The sequence below is a fragment of the Condylura cristata genome, unplaced genomic scaffold (genome assembly GCF_000260355.1).
Source record: "Condylura cristata isolate star-nosed mole 26May11 unplaced genomic scaffold, ConCri1.0 scaffold00003, whole genome shotgun sequence".
Classification (NCBI taxonomy): domain Eukaryota; kingdom Metazoa; phylum Chordata; class Mammalia; order Eulipotyphla; family Talpidae; genus Condylura; species Condylura cristata.
The window spans coordinates 63,371,163-63,393,418 of NW_004567104.1; the positions used below are offsets into that span (position 1 = coordinate 63,371,163).

The 22,256-nt window shown below is 34.4% G+C and overlaps 2 protein-coding genes across 2 annotated transcripts in view; one reads left to right on the forward strand and one right to left on the reverse strand.

Moving 5' to 3' along the window:
- Positions 1–17,579, forward strand: part of CHODL (chondrolectin) — a 91,281-nt gene extending 73,702 nt beyond the window's left edge. The window contains exons 2-6 of the mRNA XM_004675304.2: positions 8,720–9,029; positions 9,201–9,358; positions 12,533–12,604; positions 14,323–14,425; positions 17,395–17,579. Of these exons, the coding sequence (XP_004675361.1) occupies positions 8,764–9,029; positions 9,201–9,358; positions 12,533–12,604; positions 14,323–14,425; positions 17,395–17,479 (684 nt within the window). The 5' untranslated portion in view covers positions 8,720–8,763 and the 3' untranslated portion in view covers positions 17,480–17,579. The remainder of the gene's footprint in view (positions 1–8,719; positions 9,030–9,200; positions 9,359–12,532; positions 12,605–14,322; positions 14,426–17,394) is intronic.
- A 4,072-nt stretch (positions 17,580–21,651) lies between these two features.
- Positions 21,652–22,256, reverse strand: part of TMPRSS15 (transmembrane protease, serine 15) — an 82,540-nt gene continuing 81,935 nt past the window's right edge. Inside the window, exon 26 of the mRNA XM_004675305.1 lies at positions 21,652–21,807. Within this exon, the coding sequence (XP_004675362.1) occupies positions 21,652–21,807 (156 nt within the window). The remainder of the gene's footprint in view (positions 21,808–22,256) is intronic.

Sequence of the window (22,256 nt, forward strand, 5' to 3'; positions counted from 1 at the left end):
CTCCTAGGGACCACCCAGTTACAGTAGCATACATCCGAAGAGGTGTGATACTGTGCCCCTAAATCACACACATTGTTTTAAACCAAAGTCAATCTCAATTAAAAAAAAAAGTAAAAAACATACAGATTCTAAAAGTCTAGGATGATGAAGAGGGTCTGAAGTGAAGGGTGAGCAGCCAGAGATAGCTACATTTACTAGGTCTCTTGTGATGCTTATTTGTGTCGCAATAATAAATATTTGTTGAATGTGTGTGGGCATGTGTTCTAAGTGTGGGAGGTTTTCAATGTAAAATTCACGAATTCCTTTTCACAGTTTGCATCTGTATAACAGGTGTCACTGATGACAGATGACAGATGACAGCAACTTAAGCAGTATTGTGAAGCCAGACCTTTAGAAACTGGCATATTCAGCTTGATTTTTACTGATCTTCCCCTCAGCAATATGCGATGTTCTGCATCTTCAGAACATAATTCTTGAAATGTCTAGTATCAATCACCCTCCACTAACTTTCTGACCTCTGGACACACTGAAATTAAATTCATTGTGAAATGTCCTTTGGGAATGCATGTAGCTTGCGTTTTATTTATTTATTTTTGAAGAAAATCAAGCTGTTAATATTTATAACATGAGACTTTACAGCATCAAGGGAGTTATAGAATCTGTAACTTAAGACCCCTTTCTCTCCTTACTTAGTTTGCAAGAAAAAGTTTACTGTATAGACTCATGTGAATATGTGAATTACAAATCTAATTGCCTTTGTGTTTGTAAGAATTACACTTGCTAATGAATGAACAGCAGGGACTAAGCATTGCACAGAAGGTATTTTTCAAAAAACAATAGAAACACTTCACTGACTTAAATAATATCATTTTGGTACATTCTTGTTTATATGATTTCAACTTTGGGAGCAAGTTCATTGTATGTTTTATTATTGCATAAACTGTTGCAAACCTTTTGCTTTGTTTTTCTATTAAGTATTTATAGGCATCTTGTAGGTGACATCTGGAAAATTTCCAGTTAACTGAACATGATCCATTTGATTTAGCATAAATGATGACGTTGACTTTATATTAAAACAATTATTTAGTTATGTTTTTCATATGAATAATTTAGTTGTCTTCAGCAATAAAAAATCATGTTGAAATTTAACAAGCATAAATTGATTTGTGATTTATTCTTTGAATACTAATCTTTAAAAATATTTATTTCAGCCATAATATCCTCAATACAGAGAAGCCTAAAGCCTGACATTCTGAAAGCAGAAGATCTAACATCTGTTTTGTTGATGATAGGTTTTGAGTGGTACATCAATTTTTTTTAATGTCTTTAGGCACCATTTACCAAAATTGTACTTAAATGTCTGTTGACTGAAATAAGCTCTCTGAGGTCATTACTAGGAGTAAATCTACTACATATGGAAAACATTTTTTATTTATAAAAAATCAATACAAATATTTATAATTTCTATGTAGTGTGCCCAAATAATTACTCACTCCATACAAAAGACACAAACTCATAAAGTAATTGTTTATAGAAGTCATCTCTATTATAACACTGTAAGTATTCAATAGAAACACTTTCCAACTTTTACTGCATCACACATTGAGAGCATTACTTGTAAATGAAATAGTTTAACAAAATCACATTTCAGGAACTTCATCATCATAATCTATCCCAGAATATTTAATACAATCTAGCTATAATAGAAAATTATTTTTATATGTTAGTAGCGATGCCTATTTTGATGCATGAATATGTAAGAAAAATATATGACCATGAGAATAATGATCAAAGGATATTTAGTGAATTTATTATCCTACTTTGAAAACTATTTTTAGGGTCATATAACTTGATTCTGAACACAGATGAGTAGAAAATAACTATAGAGTTGATAATTATTTGATTTTGTGAAGTGACTGATAGGTAATCACATAATCTTTAGAACAAAGTGGAAAGATTTTATTGATGGTGATTGGAATATAGATGAAAAGGTGAAGTTTAAAACTGAAGGCTCTGGGTGGAAGAAAATGTTTAAAGAACAAGTGGATATTTCTGAACATTTAAAGTGCTTTGAAGTATTTTTTTTAACTTTCTCTTTTTCTTTTTAGTGTGTCCAGCAGTGGCTCCCAACCTGTTCATGCTGCAAAATGGCATTCAATATATTTGATGCTATTTCTAACTGTTGCTGTAAAATGCTTTAATGTGTATTTAATTTGAGATAATAAAAATTAACATATATTGTATTCAGAGGGGTGGGTGATTTAGAGGCCTGTCTTTTTACCATGCAGATGCTACAAAATATTGCAAAATCATGGGTGATGATCAATGTATAGATAGAGTAACAAGGAAGACATAAACAAAACTGCTGAGCAGATCCAAACTGATGGTACTATTCCATGACATCATCAAAAGCATAAAGTGATGACAGTGCAGTTTTCAAAGATGCAATTACTTTAAGTATCTGCTGGACAAGGAAGGAACATATTAATCTTATTACTAGTCATTTAATAAAGTACTCATTCATCATAGCCATTACTCCTTCACTGATGTTCGTCATCATTTTGTAATTTCACTTTTTTAACTCTTTCCCCCCAATGAAGGCAATATCTATGGAAGAGAAACAATATTAAATAAAAGGATCCAGCTGCAGCTTTCACTAACCAGTTTACTTTTTACAGCTGCTTTCTGTGCTTGTCAGTTTGGGTGATATACACAACAGCCAGGAAAATTGTTCTCTTTCATTATTATCTATTGATGAGATAGCATATAAATATACTTAATATTCCTTGTAAATAGGAAAGTATTCAATTTGGCCCTTGCTTGCTTTGTTTAAAAATAAAAGATCTAAATTAAAAAAAAAATTAAGACGTCCATGGCTTGAAAATCTAAGAGGATCCAATGTTAATGCTTAGTAATGCCATGTCTAAATGCTTATTAATAAAGAATCCAAAGCCTGTTCAGAAATAAGCTCTTAATGCACAATCACATGTGATAGCTGCCCAGCTATCAGTAATGAATCAGTACTAACATTATAACACAGGTAACATGAATATGTATACACATACATATTCATATATACAATATACATATATATTCATATATACATATACACATATTCATGAATTCCTTTATTCATGCAATTCTTTTACCTTAGAAAAGTATTCTAGTTGAAATATAGGTAAAGGCAGAGTAGAAATCTGGGTTAATACATGGAATATAGGAGCCTGGTTCTGAGTCCTGACTTAACTACTTATGAGCTGTTTGAATTTAGAAATTTAATTTTTCTGTGCTCCCCTTACCTCATTTTTAAAACAGGAGGGGAGCTGCTATATCACAAGGTTGTTGGAGGGTTTAAGGGGTTTGAACATAGGTGTGCAGGCCAACAGGCTTCAGTTGGGGCTCAGCATAGAGATCCCTGGGCCTGGAGCTAAGGCCACCTAGAGGGAAACACTTCTTTCTCTTGCACGACAATTTCTATCACCAGATAATCTTTCCCTATTTTATCCAAAGGCATGTTTTGTGCATGCAGTGAGACTTTGCATACTAAAATATTCATAAGTATTAGGCTTTAGCATCATTCTTTATGAAACCTCATAACCACTCACTTTTTAGGACAAAACATTGAGCCACGAAAGTGTAAATAAAATACTAACGCCACTCTACATAGTTCAAGAGAAGCACTGGGTTCTGGAGGTAGTTTGTAGTGGTCGAATGCTTAGAATCGGAGTCACACAGTTAGTAGGTTTACTCTTTATTATCTATAATTCAAATTTAAGTAGTAGGAATTATGTGACATAAGGGAGGGTTAATGGTCCTTTGGCAGTGATAACACACATTTGAATAGGCATGGACCTAAATCCCTGGAACACATAGAGTATTGTAAACCAAAGTTACTTAAATAAAAAAAAGGCAAATCCCCCCAAAATTAAAAAGTAAATATTTGAGTTTATAAAAAACAAGTATGCCCCCTTCTCAGAAAGTTATGGAATTCTCCAGTAAGAGAAACAGAGTTTCACCTGCACCATCATCCATAAAATGATCTGAAATAACCCTTTTGGCTTTTTTTGTAAATGTAAGAGAAGGTGCTTCAGTACAGTTTAACAGTGATTAATGAATTAACTGTATTTTAAAAATTCTGTTTCATAAAAGTTTATTGTAAGACAGCCTTTTTATAAAGAAAATTCTTAAGAAAATATATTTGAGCACCAAAGGCAGTGAGTTTTCTTTCTTTTTAGTTCAAAGATGTAGATATTGCTCCCTGAGCTCATGTCATACAGTATATTATAACTTCAGCACATTTAATTGTGTGATTTGGAAGATCAAGAAAAGATTTCAAAGTACTAATTACTTTGGGGGTTCTAGTAAATGTCCCAAATCTTGTTACTCTGGTTGGGAAGATTTAATATATAGATCCTCCTTTTTTACAATATTTTTCTTTTCCAACTAAAAGTAGCTCATAATTGAACAGTAAGAATTTATAAAACATTTTACATGTTTTTAAGAATATATAATTTAATATTCACTTAGTATTGATATATATATATGATTATAATCGTGTGAAAAACTTAAAAATGTGATTACTTTTATATCTGACTGAGGACTCAACTATCAGAAAGTTAATAAAATATAAGCAAAATATAGCCAAATTATAGGTCCTTTCTATTCAGGAAGAAAAAAAAAATAAACTGCCATGACTTGCATTTAGCTCTACTTTTACATAAAAAATCACTTAAAATTCTGCAATATTTAGCTTTTTTTTTCACTAAAGAAGGGCAATAGGAACAAAGTCTTAGTTATGACAGTTATAGGAATGATTGTTTCTATACTGAGAATTATCTCAGAATAACAGTGTATGCATATGATGTAGTTGCGCATGTGTGTCTGTGAGAGACAGACAGAAAATTAAACCAACAGAGGTGAGGATTTATTTATTTTTTTTTTTTGATGAGCATCTGATATTTAAACACTTTTTAGAATTACCTCCCAGTGCACCAAAATGTATCAATAAGAATACACACATAGTTACTCTCTCTGAGGCTACCATTTTTACCAATCTGTTTTCCAATCTCTCACCTGTTTGGAAGCCTTCTCCCCTCCACGTGGAAGGTGTATTCTCTCTATTGTAATTAAGCCAACAGTCAAAGCTTGTTTCTCACTCTAAATGCTAGGTAACTGTAAATGCTAAGTTATTGTCAGACAAAATGAAGATAGACTTAGTGTTATAAAATTTGTTTTATATTATCAGGATATGTACCTGGCTGATAAAATATTCTATGAAGGATTTTATCTGAGCATACCCTTTAAAAGTAAGAGAAAAAGAAATTCTCCATGTGACCTCACAGAATGAGGAGGGAGGTGATCATAATGGCTCTTTTGGAAGATTAGCCTCAGAGGTGGGAAAGCGACTTTCAGAAGATCCGTATTAATGCAGTTTTTCTGGGAATTAGAACATTTGTTTCCCAGCTGTTGGAGTTTCACTCTGTTACAGCCAAACTTGATCAGCTGAAATGTTGAGTAGTTCAGTAGCTTTTTTTCCTGCTGATTTTGCTGCCAGTTGGACAAAATGTCCTCAATAAAGTAGAAATCCGTAGTAAAATAAAATTGGATGTGAAGAAATTCATTGTCAGCTTTAATTTATAATATATAAACCATAAAAAAACTGTACAATGTATCTGTAATTTCCTGAAAATTACCTTGCTAGATCTGAACTGCTAATGACTTCTCAGTTCAAAATCTGTAGACACAACTGATAGTCGACACACTTTGGAGGTAATATCTATCTGTAGTTGGTAACTGGCCAGCTGATTCTTTTAGTTTCCCTTCAATGCAGCCCCACAATCTGTACCCTTCCCCCACCCCTGAACTTTTCCATTACCCATGACTGAAGAGAGAATAATTGGCAGGGAATTCCAAGGCTGGCAAATCTCTGGGGCCCCTGCAGTATTTGTTAATTATTTTAAATATAACAACTGTCTATATCTTTTTTTCCCTTTATTGTTATTTCTCTATAGATTAACAGAGCCTTGCTAGGGATTTTCAAACACTTAGGGCTGTCTTAGTCACTTAATTTTGAAGTGCTATCTTAATTTTATAAATGACTTAATTTTCATCTTTATTTTTGAATCCTCAAGTAAATAAACAAGTGTGTTGCATTTATTTTTTTAATATATCAGAGATACTGAGCAGAGACATTTAGCATATAATTCATATAAGAATCTTCTGAATGTGCACTGGCTTTGTTCTATAAGTAATTTCCACTCATTGAAACTTCTGGTTAATCTGCTTCCTTTTCTTAATTTGATTTCATTTTGACATCTTGCAGAAAACTCTTGGATAATTTTAACATTTCAAAAGTGCTAAATCAAATCTAAGCCTTAGCCATCTTGTATTAAAAAACTGAGTATCTTGAAAACCCTAGGGAATGCAACTAAGATATATTTGGAGACTTAGAAATATGTAAAGGATGTAGAAGATGAAAATGGACATAGTTAGTGTTTGCTTTTTAAAATACAAGCAAAAGGCCTGCTTGGTGGTGCAGGGGTTAAAGTCTCAGCACTATCACACTATCACCAGCCACTGCAGCATGAGTTCCATCCCAGCCAGGGAGCTGACCCACATGGCACAGCAGACCTATCCTGTCTCACCTGCTGCTCCCTTCACCGGTGTATTTCAGTAGATCTGCCTTTCTGCTGCCTGCTTTTCTGTCTCCGGTGAATCCTCTAACCCCGTCATCTCTTGCCTACAGCCCAGTTCTTGTATGCATAAATAAATAAAATATATCTTTAAAAAATAAAATAGAGGCATAAAACATCACTAGGTCTAATAGCATTGCCAGGATACTATCAGGAATAAACATTTTAAACAGTGAAATCACCACAAAACCTAATAATAAATTAGAAGAGAAAATGAAATAAGATACTAATTGTATTAGAATTCACCATTGGGATTTTCATGATCATCTCTCAGGGATTATTTATTTCAGACTGATTTGTCCTCCTGAAGTCTTATGAACTCTAGTTTCCGGTGCTCATTCATCCTCATGTCCTGTTTTTCTTAACAATTAGTTGGAGCACTCCGTTAATGTGTTCATATTACTTGGTGTGTTCTGCATTCAAAACAGTTAATAAGTCAGAGAGGACAACGGACTGCCTTGCGTGCAATGCTGGAACCACTGTTTTATTTGCTGGCAGTTCTCAGCTTGTGTCAACATATTGAATGCTCATCACTCAAACACCGCTATGAGGCTAATGGCCTTCCGTTGATTTCTGCCCTCTCCTGCCTCCGAGTGTCATTGCAGGTCATTAAATGCTGACTCTGGGAGAGAATGGATGTGATACCAACTCTAGACCAGTGTAATGTACTGTCATTAGAAGTACAAGGCCTGAATGTTTTATTTTTTAGGCAGTGTTTAAGTACAATAACACCTTTACCCACCCCCACCATTTCTGAAAGTTTTTCTCAATAAGGCTGTAACATTAAATATATATTGCAAAATATTTTCAATCCCAACAAGAATAATGTTTAAGCAAATGAACTGCAAGAAAACAGTAAAACTATGCTTTGATTTCTTAGAGTAGCTAACTTTAGGCTAATTAAAGTAATTTGACTTCATTTCCCATAATTTAAAGCCTGTTTTCCAAGGTCAAACCTAACCTGCAATCAGAGAATCTGAGTAGTGAAAGCTACAGCCCACAGGTTGGGGGTAAAGAATTGTGACAGACAGAATTCTATGGCATTTTAAAGTTGACAGCAGAGATCAGAGGTGAACTGAAAAAGTTAAGGCCAAATAAGACAGCGTGACCATTTTTGCAGACAGTCTGTTTAATCTTGGCATACATGGTTGATAGTAAAAATGGATGGGTATACAGTAAAATAATAGGAATAACATTCCTGGTGGGGCTAGCTAAATCCTATACCCTATACTATCCCTTTTAATAGATGGCTTTATTATGACCTAATATGATCCTGCCTATTTGCAGATGTTTATTTGGAGTTTATGACTCATTTGAGATGTCTGTGTAAAAAGAGAGAAGCTACTGGTTTATGGGTTGGAATTTGCCACAATATGCCCTGTAAAACCAGAAAGTATTCAGTAATTTTTTAGAAAGTACTCTAGAAATCTATTCTGACACTTAAAAAAATGCTATATTAATAAATCATTTGTCACTAAAATTATGCTCATTCTGATCTCTGTTAACTTTCAGTTTTAATATATATGCTCTCAGGCATATGTACAATAAAAATAAATCTACCTTAAATTCTCCATTTTATATCATCTTCATGATAGTTTTGTAAATTGTTGTCTCTAGATGAATTTCAAAATGAAATTTCTTTATGACTTGTACCTCTTTCAGCAGTTCGAAGTTTTAGCTTTCTTTACTATATATCCCTGAAATTTCTGTAACTACTTTTTACTTGATGTATGCTCTTCAGTTTATAGAATCTGTCAGAATTATGACTTCCCTTATGAAAAATTTCCTTAAAACATTGTATTTAAAAGTTTGCCTTTGAATCAGTGTGATAAATACCACTAACTAACTAATAACTAAATTGACTATTAGGGAACAGTTTATAAATTGAGGTATTAATCTAGAAAACAGGTTTGCCACAATGATTCAATTGGAGAAACATACTTGGTAGAGTGTTTCTTGTTTCGGGTGGTTGTTTAACCATAACTCTTAGTGGCCATATCACCAATACATGGGCATCTTTCTTTCAGGCCAAAAGGTGTGCTTTGCTGACCTCAAGCATCCCTGCTACAAAATGGCCTATTTCCACGAACTGTCCAGCAGAGTGAGCTTTCAGGAGGCGCGCCTGGCTTGTGAGAGTGAAGGCGGCGCTCTGCTCAGCCTTGAGAACGAAGCAGAACAGAAGTTGATAGAAAGCATGTTGCAAAACTTGACAAAACCAGGAACAGGGATTTCTGATGGTGATTTCTGGATAGGGCTTTGGAGAAATGGAGAGGGACAAACTTCCGGTGCCTGCCCAGATCTGTACCAGTGGTCTGATGGAAGCAGTTCCCAGTACCGGTGAGTATGGATGCTGAGGAGCTAGTGGTTTTTTTGTTTGTTTGTTTGTTTGTTTGTTTTTGTTTATTTTTTGGGGGGTGGCAATGATGGTCAAGGTCTTTACCTGTAGAAGATGTTGGAATAGAATGGGAAAAATCACTTAGAAGTGCTCCCATTTCTTTCTGCTGGTAGAAACTGGTATACAGATGAACCTTCCTGTGGAAGTGAGAAGTGTGTGGTGATGTATCATCAACCAACAGCCAACCCTGGCCTCGGAGGTCCCTACCTTTACCAGTGGAATGACGACAGGTGCAACATGAAGCACAATTACATCTGCAAGTATGAACCAGGTAGGATACATTGCACGTCAGTGTAGCAGATTTTATGAGTATTTGCTTATCTTCGGTTTTACTAACTTCCTTTGACTCTTTTATTTCTGCTATGAAATATGCAATTCCTTTATAGTTTGTCATGTCACACTGGTCTATACAACAAACTGCTAATTGAGTTAAATAAAAGGGCATTAATGAAATATCTGGAGAGGTGTCTTTAAGAAAAAATAAAAATTTCTAATTTCAATGTCAACTTATGCTTTTATAAACAGACTTTATGGATAATAAATGTGTATTTAAAATATGTTAACATTTAATATCTATATAAATCATCCAAGTGCCTATAGATTTATGCAACTGAGCAATGTTTTAGGTGATTATCTGGTAGATTTTAGAGAACAAAACCATTTATTTCAGAGATATGAGCTTCTAAGTGAAGGTCAGACTAGACATAGCTCAGTGGCCATAGTAAAAATCAAATATGGGTGGGTATATGTTCTTCCTATACTCCTCATTCTTTGAAATATGCCTCAAGTAACTTTTGTTTGAAGTCTTAAATTGATTACCACTTGGAGAGTATGGAAAGATGGCATTCATTTAAGTTACACTACCGTAAGTTCCTGTTGAAAATAGTACATTTAAATAACTTTGAAAGACTGTGCAACTGAATTAATATTTGATACAAAGAGAGACTAATCACACCTGTAAACTAATTTTTAAAGTCATTTAGGAAAGTCAAAATAGGTATTAGGCTACTTTGAAAAATAAGTTATTTTTTCAAATAACTTGTTTTTCTCCTCCTCAAGTATCATTTTAACACTTCCAAGGAGCTGTCTGCTTGACTTCATAACATGTATTCACAGAGGCAATTATAATTGAGTGCTGCTCTTTCTATTGTACTCTTAAAATTACATGACTTTTTCTCATGAGACTGTTAAGCACAAAGGATTATTTGGATTAGAATTACCGTTCTCTTATATTTATCCTGCTCTTGAGACTATTAGACAACTTGTATATCCCTGGTGAACTTTTTTTTTTAAATCCATTGGTTGCTAAATCCATCATTACCTTCTTAGATGTCTTTGCAAAGTTAAATGTATTCTGCTCTTTTTTATATTCTTTGTCTTTATTTTGTTTTTTGGAAAACAAAGTTGAAATTTTCTGATATTTTAAATTTGCTGAGATTGTGTACTTTAAAATATTAAAAGAATCAAAGCATGTTGTATTCTTAATACACTATTGTTTTCTTTCTTCAAACTTACTGGTTGTCTATCTCTCTCTCTTTCTATCTATTCATCTATCATCTATCTGTCTATCTGTCCATCAATAATCTATTGATCATCTTCTATATCTGTCTATCATCTTTCTACTTAGCAATCATTCTTAACCACATTTGCATTATTCAGGATGCTGTCCATCCTAGAATCTTGGTTATGTTAATCAATGAGAATTATTAAGACAAAATTATTTTTTCATTAGCTTCTGTATTTTGCCTAAATTTTGAAATGGACTATTCTTTGTGAATGTAATTCTTTTTTGTATGAATTGTTATTGAAGAATATACATAGATTTAGAATTGATCTGATGTGCTTAGAATGTAATTTTACTTTAAATAGCTTCATTTTGAACGGGGTAACTATTTTCTGATTAGCTGAAATTCATTTAACACAGGTGCTTTTGTGAAGGATGTTGATTGATTCCTTTTCTTATTTATGTAACCACCACTTCTTAGTAGTAAGCAGTTAGCTTTTAGTGTTGAGGTCATCAGCAGATTAAACAGTAGGACTAAATAACATTTACAAACTCTAATGCTACTTATTTTGAGCTTTTTTACCAGCTCTACTAAAACTACACTGTGATTAGACTCCATCTATACAGAAAATGAGTAATTCACTAGCGAGTTTTCTTACTTTCTTCTCCACCATTTTGCAACTGTCATGCATCTGTAGGGTTGCAGATCTGTTCTTTGTTTTAATGTGAAAATAACACTTCCAAACATTGAGTAGAAGAAAATCAATCTAAAAAAACTTTAAAGCCTACCATCTACTCTGGCTTTCTTAAGCGATTTTTTTAAACGAATTATATAGTTTTGATTAGTCTCTTTTGATCAAATAGCACATTAATTCAGTCAAATTGTCTTATGCGTATTTACCATTTTCAACAGGGAATCACAATAGTATAGCTCAAGTCATACAATACAGTCTTCAGACATTTTTGTGGCATTAATTCTGAAACTAATTTTGTGTTTATTAATATTGCATTATACATGTTTTGTTCTTGGGTATTAAATACAGCATGCATAGGATTCTATTTTCAAAATTGTTAGTCATGGCATTAATTGAAAAATTATAAAAGTGTTTAAAAATAACCAGTTTTGTGTTGATAAATTGCATAAAATACGTATTAGTTGTTCAGCAAATACCAGTTGAGAAATTTCAGTCATAGAGTGTGTAAGAAGGATTCTTCCATAGTAGAATAAGTATAGGGAAAGGCTGTATGTGAAACATAGAGGGGGCAAAGTGTTAAGTGAATTTGTCTAATATGCTTCATGTGCCTTTTCTTTTTTATCAATTGACAAAAGTACTAATCATATTTTTAGAAGTAATGAAAGCAAATTTATGGGATATTTTTATTAATTCTATTACACTGAATCTTAATTTAGTGAATAATATTCTAGGAAAAAAAATTAAGCAACCCAGCTGTACCAGAACATGGTAATACATTTCATTATTTTAAGTGTGTAGTGACTGAAGAGCTCTTGTCTCGTTAAACCAAAGAAACAACCCCAAAATCTTAATTTATTATTATTATTTTTGAAGTAGACACTATTGGGAGGCAAATCTCAGAGTGGTGGTATTTAAACAGGACAGAAATGTGCTTTAGAACATTGTTACTGGAATCGCCAATTCCAGATGCAATCCATGCACAGCTGTCTGCTGATTGATGAGGGGAAAATCCTCAATATTATTCTGATTATTAAAGTACTTCTGCCTGTCTTTGAATTACAATTATTTTCTCACATTCTTACGCACAAAAAATCCTTGTGGTTTTGGCCTATCTTTATATGGGCTTTATCATTATTCCAGTAAACTGTTAGCATAGTCATGCCAATAATTGCTGTTCTATAATATTTATTTCCATTCACTTTTATATATCTCTTGCTACCTGATATTTGTATATTTTTCTTTACAGAGATTTTTCCAACAGTTCCTGTTACAAATCAACCAGGGGACACCCATCAAAATGTGGTTGTCACTGAAGCAGGTAATTAGTTAGCCTGACTCCTCAAGGAGGGACAGAAACTGAACTTTTAAACTGCTGTACATTGACCTCAACTTTTCGCGTTGTATGGTACACTAAATATGGTGCTATGGAAATTTACTTTTAAACTAGATTAGAACAAGTGACAATAAGCTAATTTTTGAATCAAAGGAACTTCTTTTTCTCCAGTTGCATTGTCCTGGAAATTCCTTTTAAAACCTGAACTCCCAAGGCATTTCTCTAGCATTAGGAACTGTGATGTAAATAGGCACGTTCAGGGACCAGTAGTGGTGCCATGGTGAATGTCTAGTGTTGGTCTAGGAGGGGTGTGGCTATAAAGTGAACAGCTTGCTATGCAGCCTTCACACATTTGCATGGTGTAAATCTTTCCACCCTGGCCAAATTCATGCTACTGTCATGTAATAGCACCTTGGGAACAATGCACGCCTTACCCAAATGTCTCTACCACACAACTGTCTGCTAAAGAAACAAAATTTACTCAGTGCAAATTCCAAGTCAGTCAGAAGCTGCTTTTAGGCTTATTTTGGTTGGCTTCATGCCAATAAACAGAAATGTCAGTTTATCTTAGTTGCTTTGTTCTGACAGAACCCAAAGCCCATGTTTCAAAATCTTTGCAAAATCTACCAGAGTAAAAAAAATTCTTTTTCTTTCCTATTATATATATAGGATCATGATGGTATTTTGGAAAGAAAAGGAAACATTTCCTGAACATTTAAATGGTTGCAGTCACTCCTTGGAGGTTCAAGAGTAGGTGAAAACAGCAAACTCTTCCCCAAATGTCCTGCCACTGAGCCTCAGTTAAAGCTCCTACAGCCAAAGAAAGTGACATGCAGTTTAATGACAGTTTGAGCTAAGTCTGGGCTACTTTGTCCAGAATTGTTTATATTGGTTATAATGATAGATTTCAATTTGCTAACTAAATGCTTAGTTTTTTTTTAATTTGCTTTTCTTGTATGAACATGATACTGAATCTTAAGGCTTTTAATTTTGTAGTCTGATTTTTAAAATTATGCAAAATATCTAAAGCTAATTAAAGATATTAGATAATTACACTAAGAATATTTTCCCTTTTATGACATTTAAAAATACTTAATAAAGTTTAGGGGGCTTACCAAGAAAAGCAAAGATTATCAAGTATGATGGAACAGGATTAGAAAATGATTCTTTTTAGAATTCAATTACTATCAAGCCTTCATGCCTGTGGAGTTTTTTTCTTTGCATTATGACTTATCATCAGATAATGTTTATCTATTTTGGATTAATATCAGAGTCTTGCATGTAACCCTGCCACGGAGCTTACTGGTTATGATAATACATTTCCAGTAAATTGACAATTATTTTAATAATGATCATTATTCTTTAATAATCAGTGCTTAGTTCTCTAGGTGGTAACTAAGAAGGAGTGAAATAGCTAAGATTAACAATACATTAAGAAAACATGTCACTTGAATTAAAGATATAATAATGGACATTAATGTGAAACATTGCAACTAATGCAAGATAATTTTCTTTTTATTTTTTACCAGATATGAATATATACTTCACTAGATTATTCAGCATTTTGGGAAGAACTTTTTTTGGAATCTATTTATTGATAATAATTCTATCCTACTTTAAAATTTTACAACCCTTTTATAAAATTGTGATGTTAGTCACTTACCTCAACTATGTTTTTATACTAAAACTGCTTAATTTTGTAGGCATAATTCCCAATCTAATTTATGTTGTTATACCAACGATTCCACTGCTGCTATTGATATTGGTAGCTTTTGGAACCTGCTGTTTCCAGATGCTGCATAAAAGGTAATTACTATGCTGTCTCTTTTTTTTTATTAAGTATGGGCATTCACCTTAAACCTTCAATCTTGATCTCAAGTTGTATGCAAGATTTAATTGTTGTAGCTACTCTTTGAGAACCTTTCCAAAATGTCAAGTTGTAGGCTTATCTTTTATTTCAAACTAATAGTTTAAATCCAGGAAATAAAGCACAACAGTAAATATCAGTCAGTTTTTAGTAGGCATCTTGAAATAAAATTAAATTTCTTAACCAGATGTTTGAGCTTTCCATTTCATGATTGTTTGAGCATATCTTTGAGTTACAGGTGAGATTTTATTTCCATTTGTGTCAATTTGTCCATTAAGTTAAAAGATTAATGAATATAAATTTGTCTTAGAGGAAAAGAGGAAAGATGTTGGCTTTAAATAAGAACACATTTCCTAGAATAAACTAGACAACTTTTTCAGAGTTTTCTGAATAAAAATCGATCAAGCGAATGTCTCCATCAACAAAGAGACTGCAAATGAAGGCATATTTCTTTTTTGACTTTACCTCATCTTTTAAATAAACTCTAAAGAATCCACTAGTAACACAAATCCCCCGCCCCCACCTAATGGTGAACATTCTAAATGCTTCACATGCATTTTTAAAAGGATCCAGTCTAAATTCAGTCATTGTATAAATGAGGTATTTTGAGTGATGACAAGTAAAACTTAGTAATACTAAGCAAAATTAATAATAAGTAAAATTAACACTATATTTTGTGTACTCTTGGCTTTCAATATTTATGTGAAACATATTAAGATTGTTTTTCAATGTCTAGTTTCCTGCTATAATTATTCCTCCCACCTTTTTCTGTAGAGGTGGCATTAGTTTACAACATGGTATCGGCTGCACGTTGAGTTTCTTACTCCAGCTACTACCTCTTTCGCACCATCACCACCACCAAATGCCCAGTCATCATCCACCTCCATGCTATTCCATTCTCTTTCTTCCTGTCTGGTAACCACTTTGCAATTATCAGAATCTGAGAGTTTTTGTTGTGTCCTGCCTTAACTAATAAGACAATAGGTAGAAAGATGAATTACCACTGTGAAATCTATAAAGTACAGAGACAATTTGATATAAATACTGCTTAGTCCAGCTCAACCATTAAGAGCTGCTAATGACAAATCAGCATGAAAAAGTTATGTAAAGAAATTACATAGACCTTCACATCTTTTAAATAAAAATAATGAAGTATCATTAACTAAGTTTTTTTCTGAAGTTTGTTTTCCTTCTTCCAAATAGTGTATTGTCATGGAGAGTAAAATTCTTCCAGACTTTTACACCTTGAAGATCTATGGCATTTCACTTGTTAGAAATTCTCAGAGGGCCCTCCTTGGTGGCACAATAGGTTAAGTGTAGCACTATGAAGCTATCGCTTGCTGCTCCCTCAGCAGTGTATTTAGTCAATCCACATGTTCTGCTCCCCACTCTGTCGCTGGTGAATCCTCTCAAAGCACCTGTACCTCTGGCCTGTACCCCAGTTCTGTCTGCATAATTAAATAAAATCTAAAAAAAATTTCTCAGAGAAAATAACCAAAATAGAGTTCCTGCAACTGCCAGACTAGTTTTGAGCTTCATTCATTCATTCTTAGATCCTTCCATTTTCCTTTCTTCCAGGAAAGCAAGGAGAAACTTCATCAAAGACTCAACTCCATTATCATCTGAATGCCTTGCAGAAAGTTTAAATTCCAATCTGGTACACATGATGGTTTCTGTCATTCCATGTCATGTTCAATATAATAACTCTCGTTTCCTTAGCTAGTAGTAACTCAAAATACTAACACTACACAAAGTCACATTAATAACTTAACCACCTTTTTTCCTACCATTTAAAAAACTGTTAACATTTTTCATAAACTTTGCTTGACTTATTTTCCAATGGTGTTAGATGACTTCATGGATAAAGAATCCTTTGAACCATTTAGATGCACATCTCCAAAATGTAATTTAGATATTTTATTAGTAACAAGTTCTCATTAAATTGAAGTATTATTATAAAACTGTATTGCTTAGGCTTGTTTAGGTAACGTTCTTTCTTAGAATTTCATCATTGTCTGGTAAATGGTGTGTGATTGGAAAGAGGTAGAAAGAGAATGCCTGTATGCTCTAGAACAGATATTTTTGGAAGAGAGGAAGGAAGTTCAGAACAAAATTAACATGGACAGAAATTTGGCTAGTCGTCTAGGTGAGGGCACATTCTTAAGAAACCAGACCAATAAGAGTCTAGACCTTTGATAGGCAATCTGGTAGCTGATGACTTGGGTTAACTCAGTAACAGGAACTGTGTGGGAGTTTGAGAAGTATCCACTTTATGGAAAATAGGTAGAATAAGCTCAGTCTGAGGCACAGACTGGATATATACACACAGATTCTCAATCTGACGAGGACAATGTTCTATCTCACATCAGATGAACTCAGATGCTCAAATTATCAAGGCCGGAATCTCTTTCAACTACACTGATTTCAGAAACTGACACAAAATCAGACTTCTGGGGACTAAGTGGCTTAATTATATGACAGGAAAGACCAATGGGAAGAGAGCCCTTGGGCTTAAGACAAAAGCATTATTTTCATGATTTAGCATTAAATGCATCATAGGTTAATGAAAAGAATGTTCAAAATACAAAAATCTCAAAATCCATTCATTGATAAAAATTTATTTGGGGTGATAATGAAAAAGTTCTGTGTTGTTTCAGGTGTGTGTGTGTGTTGTCTAAACTATGAAGTGCCAAATAGATAAAGATCTACTTAATTTTTTTCATTATTTTATGTGAATTATTTGACATCTTCAGCTACAAGATTAATATAGAATTTTTTTGTAGGAATAAAAGTTATGCTGGTGAGTAAAGGACCCTTTGGTAACAAGGGTCTGGAGAGATAACCTTTGGACAAAGACAGGTCTAGACTGATAAGATGTCTCATACATTCAACTTCTTATGTTTTTCAGTAAAGGAAGAACCAAAACTAGTCCAAACCAGTCCACACTGTGGATTTCAAAAAGCACCAGAAAAGAAAGTGGCATGGAAGTATAGTAATTCATTAACTTGGCTCCAGAAAAGAAAACAGAAATTTATAATTCTGGATCTGTATAAGGAATGGCATCAGAATATTAGCTTGGAATGGCTTGAAATCTCAAAGAATCTGCAAGATGAACTGTAAGCTCCCCCTTGAGGCAGATACTAAAATAATTTTTATATGTTTATTTCATTAACAAAATATGCTGTGCTAATAATGGAGTGAGACATGCTTATTTTGCTAAAGGATGCACCCAGACTTCAAATAAATAGAATGGACCACATAGATAAAATTGCTATCAACACATCAGAAATATGTGTGTTGGAAGCAGTTATTTTTGTTTCTCTTTTCATAGGTTGTAACCAAGTTAAAGTAATGTAAATTGTATTGAAATTTACAGTGCAAAAAATTTTACCTTTACATAAGTGTTTGATAAAAATGGACTGTACTAATATTTATTTTTATGGTGGTTCATTTTTCAATACATGCGGTTTTGATTAAAGGGATTTATCACTGTTGTCAACTGAATTTTCACACACATACAAAATATAATATCATAAAAAGTTTCTTTTCTAGAAATGGTTCATCTTCTTTCAATTCTCTGCATTTGGTCAGACAATGTTTAGGAAATCTCTTCAGAAATAAGAAGCTATTTCATTAACTGTGCTATAAATCTACTTAAATATTTTCCATAAAGGCAAGGATTGTTCTAATTTCAATTGTGCAAGACATGTGCCTTACAATTTATTTTTAGTTTTAATTTCAACAGATTTTGTAATAACTTTATTAAAAGCTATAGAAACAAAAATACAATCAATCTAGAACAAAAAAAGTGGCATTTACAATGTAAATCATATGTCTTCACATGTTGCCTATTTAACCACAAGTAGCTCTCTGAAGGTTCCGGAACCAATTTGGCTCCTCAGATGACCCAAAACAAAGAAGGTGTTTGTTGACTGGGATTGACACCGGTGACATATAAATAATTACAGAATATTCTGAAGGTTCTTCCTAGCTATTTAGGCTCTTATTCTAGAAAAGGATTTACAGCGGGGGCCGGTCACTGGTCACCAGCAGTGTGGAGGTAAGCACAGCTCATTGTCATTTCTACAAGGAAAGAAACTATGAATCATGTGAAAATGGGTTAGAAGGTATCAATGATTCTGTGTTATTGAGGGTATGACTGGAAGAATAAATTGGGTCTCTTCAGTCTTATCTTCTAGTTTCACCAATGCTTGTGGCTCCTTCTGCTCCAGAGAGAATTGTAACTGGTCTACAAATGTCCTTATGCTCCTTTTAACCAAATAAAAGTTCTTGTTTCTGAAGACCTATTGGTGTTGTCTACATCTCTTAAGTGACTGAGGTACAGGTATGCTTGCATGACTAAATGAAGATGAGAACAAATTACTGAATGGAAGTAGTGATTTGAACCTCATCTTTTCCTTATCAATCCTCTTCCTTTAGATAATAATGAACTTTCACTAAGGCAGTTCACAACTGGGGATGGTTGGCAAAAATAAGAGGCAAAGTAGAAATTAGTGGAACTGGCCCCCTTTCAGCTGCTTGGAGACTGAAGGAATGGGCAGCTGTATTCTAAGCTTGGATTCTGCCCGAATTTAGTGCTGGCTTTCTTTTCTTGGAAACTCATCTTTCTGAGCAGAACGGGAGACCAGCTGGGATCCACTTCTTCCCTACTAGCTTCTGCTTGTGTTTCTTCCTTTAGTCAAGAATTGGTAGAAGAGAAATGAGTGTTCACCCTTTGTACCTCCACGTAGCTGTGAGGAAGAAGAGGCAAAGAAGTGGGGAAAGGCTTGCCTTTCGCCTTTTATCTTGATTTACCCAGACTGGGATAACTCACCTGGTATCCAATTCTGGAGAAGAAAGTTAGTAGACCATGTAGAAAGTCGTGGGACGCCATCAGTGAAAAGCAGGCTCTGACAATTATAAACATCAGGACTTGGTGACAAGCAGAACCCTTGAAAAGCAGGAAATAGGATGGGCTCTGACAATTGTGCAAAATAGGACCCACTGAAAAACAAAAAAGCAAAGAAAAAATTTTCAAAATAGCAGAAAGATGGGTGGGGAGAGCTGGACTAATAACCACAAAGGCCATCAGGTGTTGACTAACCAGAAGACAACCTCCTCACCCCAAGCCACCTGAAAAAAAATATAAAAAGCTTAAGCAGAGACCCTTGCTCAAAGGCTACCCACTCGCAACTCCTCCCCAGACCCCCAATTCAAGAGCTTTCCCTGTCCTTCTCCTTGTCTGACAACAAACTTCATTGCTTTTCTTCCTAACTCTGGTCTTGATGTTGAATTCTTTTCTTGATGAGATAAGAACTGCAGCCCAGCTAATGACTAAGCCTGAGTTACTAGGGGTGAGGCAGCAAACTTCCCTTTTACTAGAAAATGATTGTGAGGCTTTCCTAAGGACTTTTAAAAATGTTAACTCACTTTTAAAAATGAAAAGAGTACATGGCCCTCCCTGGTGACGCAGTGGGTTAAAGCACTGCACTAAGAAGCTGAAACCACTTCTGCATGGGTTCGATCCCCGCCTGCCCCGGAGGTGACCACATGGCACAGCAGACCTCTCCTGACCCTCCCGCTGCTCCCCTCAGCAGTGGACTTCGTTGATCTGCCTGTTCTGCTCCCCACTCTGGCTCTGGTGAAGTCTTTCGCCACCCTTGAGTCTCTGGCCTATACCCCAGTTCTGTATGCACAAATAAATAAATCTTTAAAAGAAATTAAATTAAAAAATTGAAAAGAGTACAGGTGTAGCTTGATGGGGCTATTTGTGTTTTCATAAAATGCTTCCAATGTGTTTTGAAATGCAGGTGAGTTGTAGAACAATATTCAGATAGAGAATTTATAGCTCTTTAGTAGGAATAATTGCTACTTCTCAATCATTTCGTCACTCTTTGTTTCTAAGATGCTTTCCCTTTTTCTGACTATTTCCAGGAGAAGCTTTTGGTATGAAAACACATGTATCTGTACTGTCCCCTCTTTGAACTATGGGGTCATTCCCACATGCACAAATGTCCCCAATGCCCTCCATAATACATCTGTAATCATTATTCCTTCCAGGTTAGCACAAATTTTGCTTTTCCCAGAAGACCAATTTTCACTGATTGTTTCCTTCTCTCAACTCCTTTTAACTTTATGCTCTCCTTCATGCAAGAAGGCATATGTGTGTATCTGTGTGTGTAATATTAGGGATGTATTTTGTCTTCCCCCAAATGAACAGATTTTGTGTGGTAAGCTAAATTGAACTTTGTACTTATTCTGGAAGTGATCCAGAACATTAAAGCAGTGAAACCAATTCATTTAGTCCACATTTTAGCCTTCTAATGGGCAATTCAGCTGTATCTAAATAAGTTTTGCACATGTTAGAAACAGCCACTGTAACGCATAAACCAGGAAAAAGAAAACACTTCTAATATTTGCATGTCTTTCACATGTCTGATTAATTTTTGAAAATTAAAAATATACAAGCTTGAAATAAATGGATATTATGCTTAACCCAAATAAAAAAACAACTCAATGATAGACTGTCCAAATTAGTAAATTAATCTTTTATTTTTAAAATGCTAATGCAATATATAGACATGTGTTAGCTTATTAGAGAGAAATGTGCAGTCAACTTAGTCCAGGTTTGTGATATGATGTTACAATAAATATTTTTTACAAGTAGGAAAAATATTAAGGATTTGCTCAAGCTGATTTGGAAATACATTTATATAGAAAAGCAGGAGGACAACTGAGATTCTAATAATAGCAATAATCGCTATAACTAGATAACTTACAGCAGTTTATTTTAAACAATTACATACTGCAAACTGTTCATTGCACTTTTCCCCCTAATTTTACATAAACTTTTAATATTATACTAAAAGTATAGTATATCCTTTCACAGAACATTTCTTTAAGAGAAAATGTGGTAATAATGATTAAGAGCAAAGAAAATGATATATGTGAAAGAAGAACTGTTCACAGTACTGTCAATGTGTGTTATTTTAAACTTATTTTCTATCATCAAGATCAATTTGAATTTATCTGCCCCTAGATTTCAGTAACTTGGAGCAGAATAAAGGCATTTAGAACCACTTTTGACAAAACTCTCAATTTCCATGCTCCTTAGAGAAGACTGGGAAGGCTGCCTGATTTTCACACTTTTGGGTTGGGGAATGCACTAATGCAGAAAACTCTGAATCCATTCCACAAATCTTGGGACCCGGGCATAGACCCCCGGGCGATTAGGGAGCCCACACTTGTATCCAAAGGATGTCACACCCGCCAGGAACCACCTGTTGTCCTCCAGGCACATTAATGGTCCTCCAGAATCACCCTAAAGAATAAATTGCAAAAGACAATTGTGAACATGTGGTTAACTGATATAAATATATTCAGCAAATCAATTCAAAACCAAAACCCAAAACTTGGGTTTAACTGTGGTTCATCTATAAACATTCTCACCATCAGTCTCAGTCAAAAATGAAAGCCCTGAGTTGCTCAGTTGGAAGAAACTATAACTAAATCATAACTATATGTTTTTTTATGATGCACTTTTATTGCTAGGTTTTCCTCACTTTAAAAATGGCATTTTAGGCTCTCCCTGGTGGCGCAGCGGGTTAAAGCACTGCACTAAGAAGCTAAAGCCACTGCAGCATGAGTTCGATTCCCGCCTGCCCCGGAGGTGACCACATGGCGCCGCAGACCTCTCCTGACCTGCCCGCTGCTTCCCTCAGCAGTGTACTTCGTCGATCTGCCTGTTCTGCTCCCCGCTCTGTCTCCCTG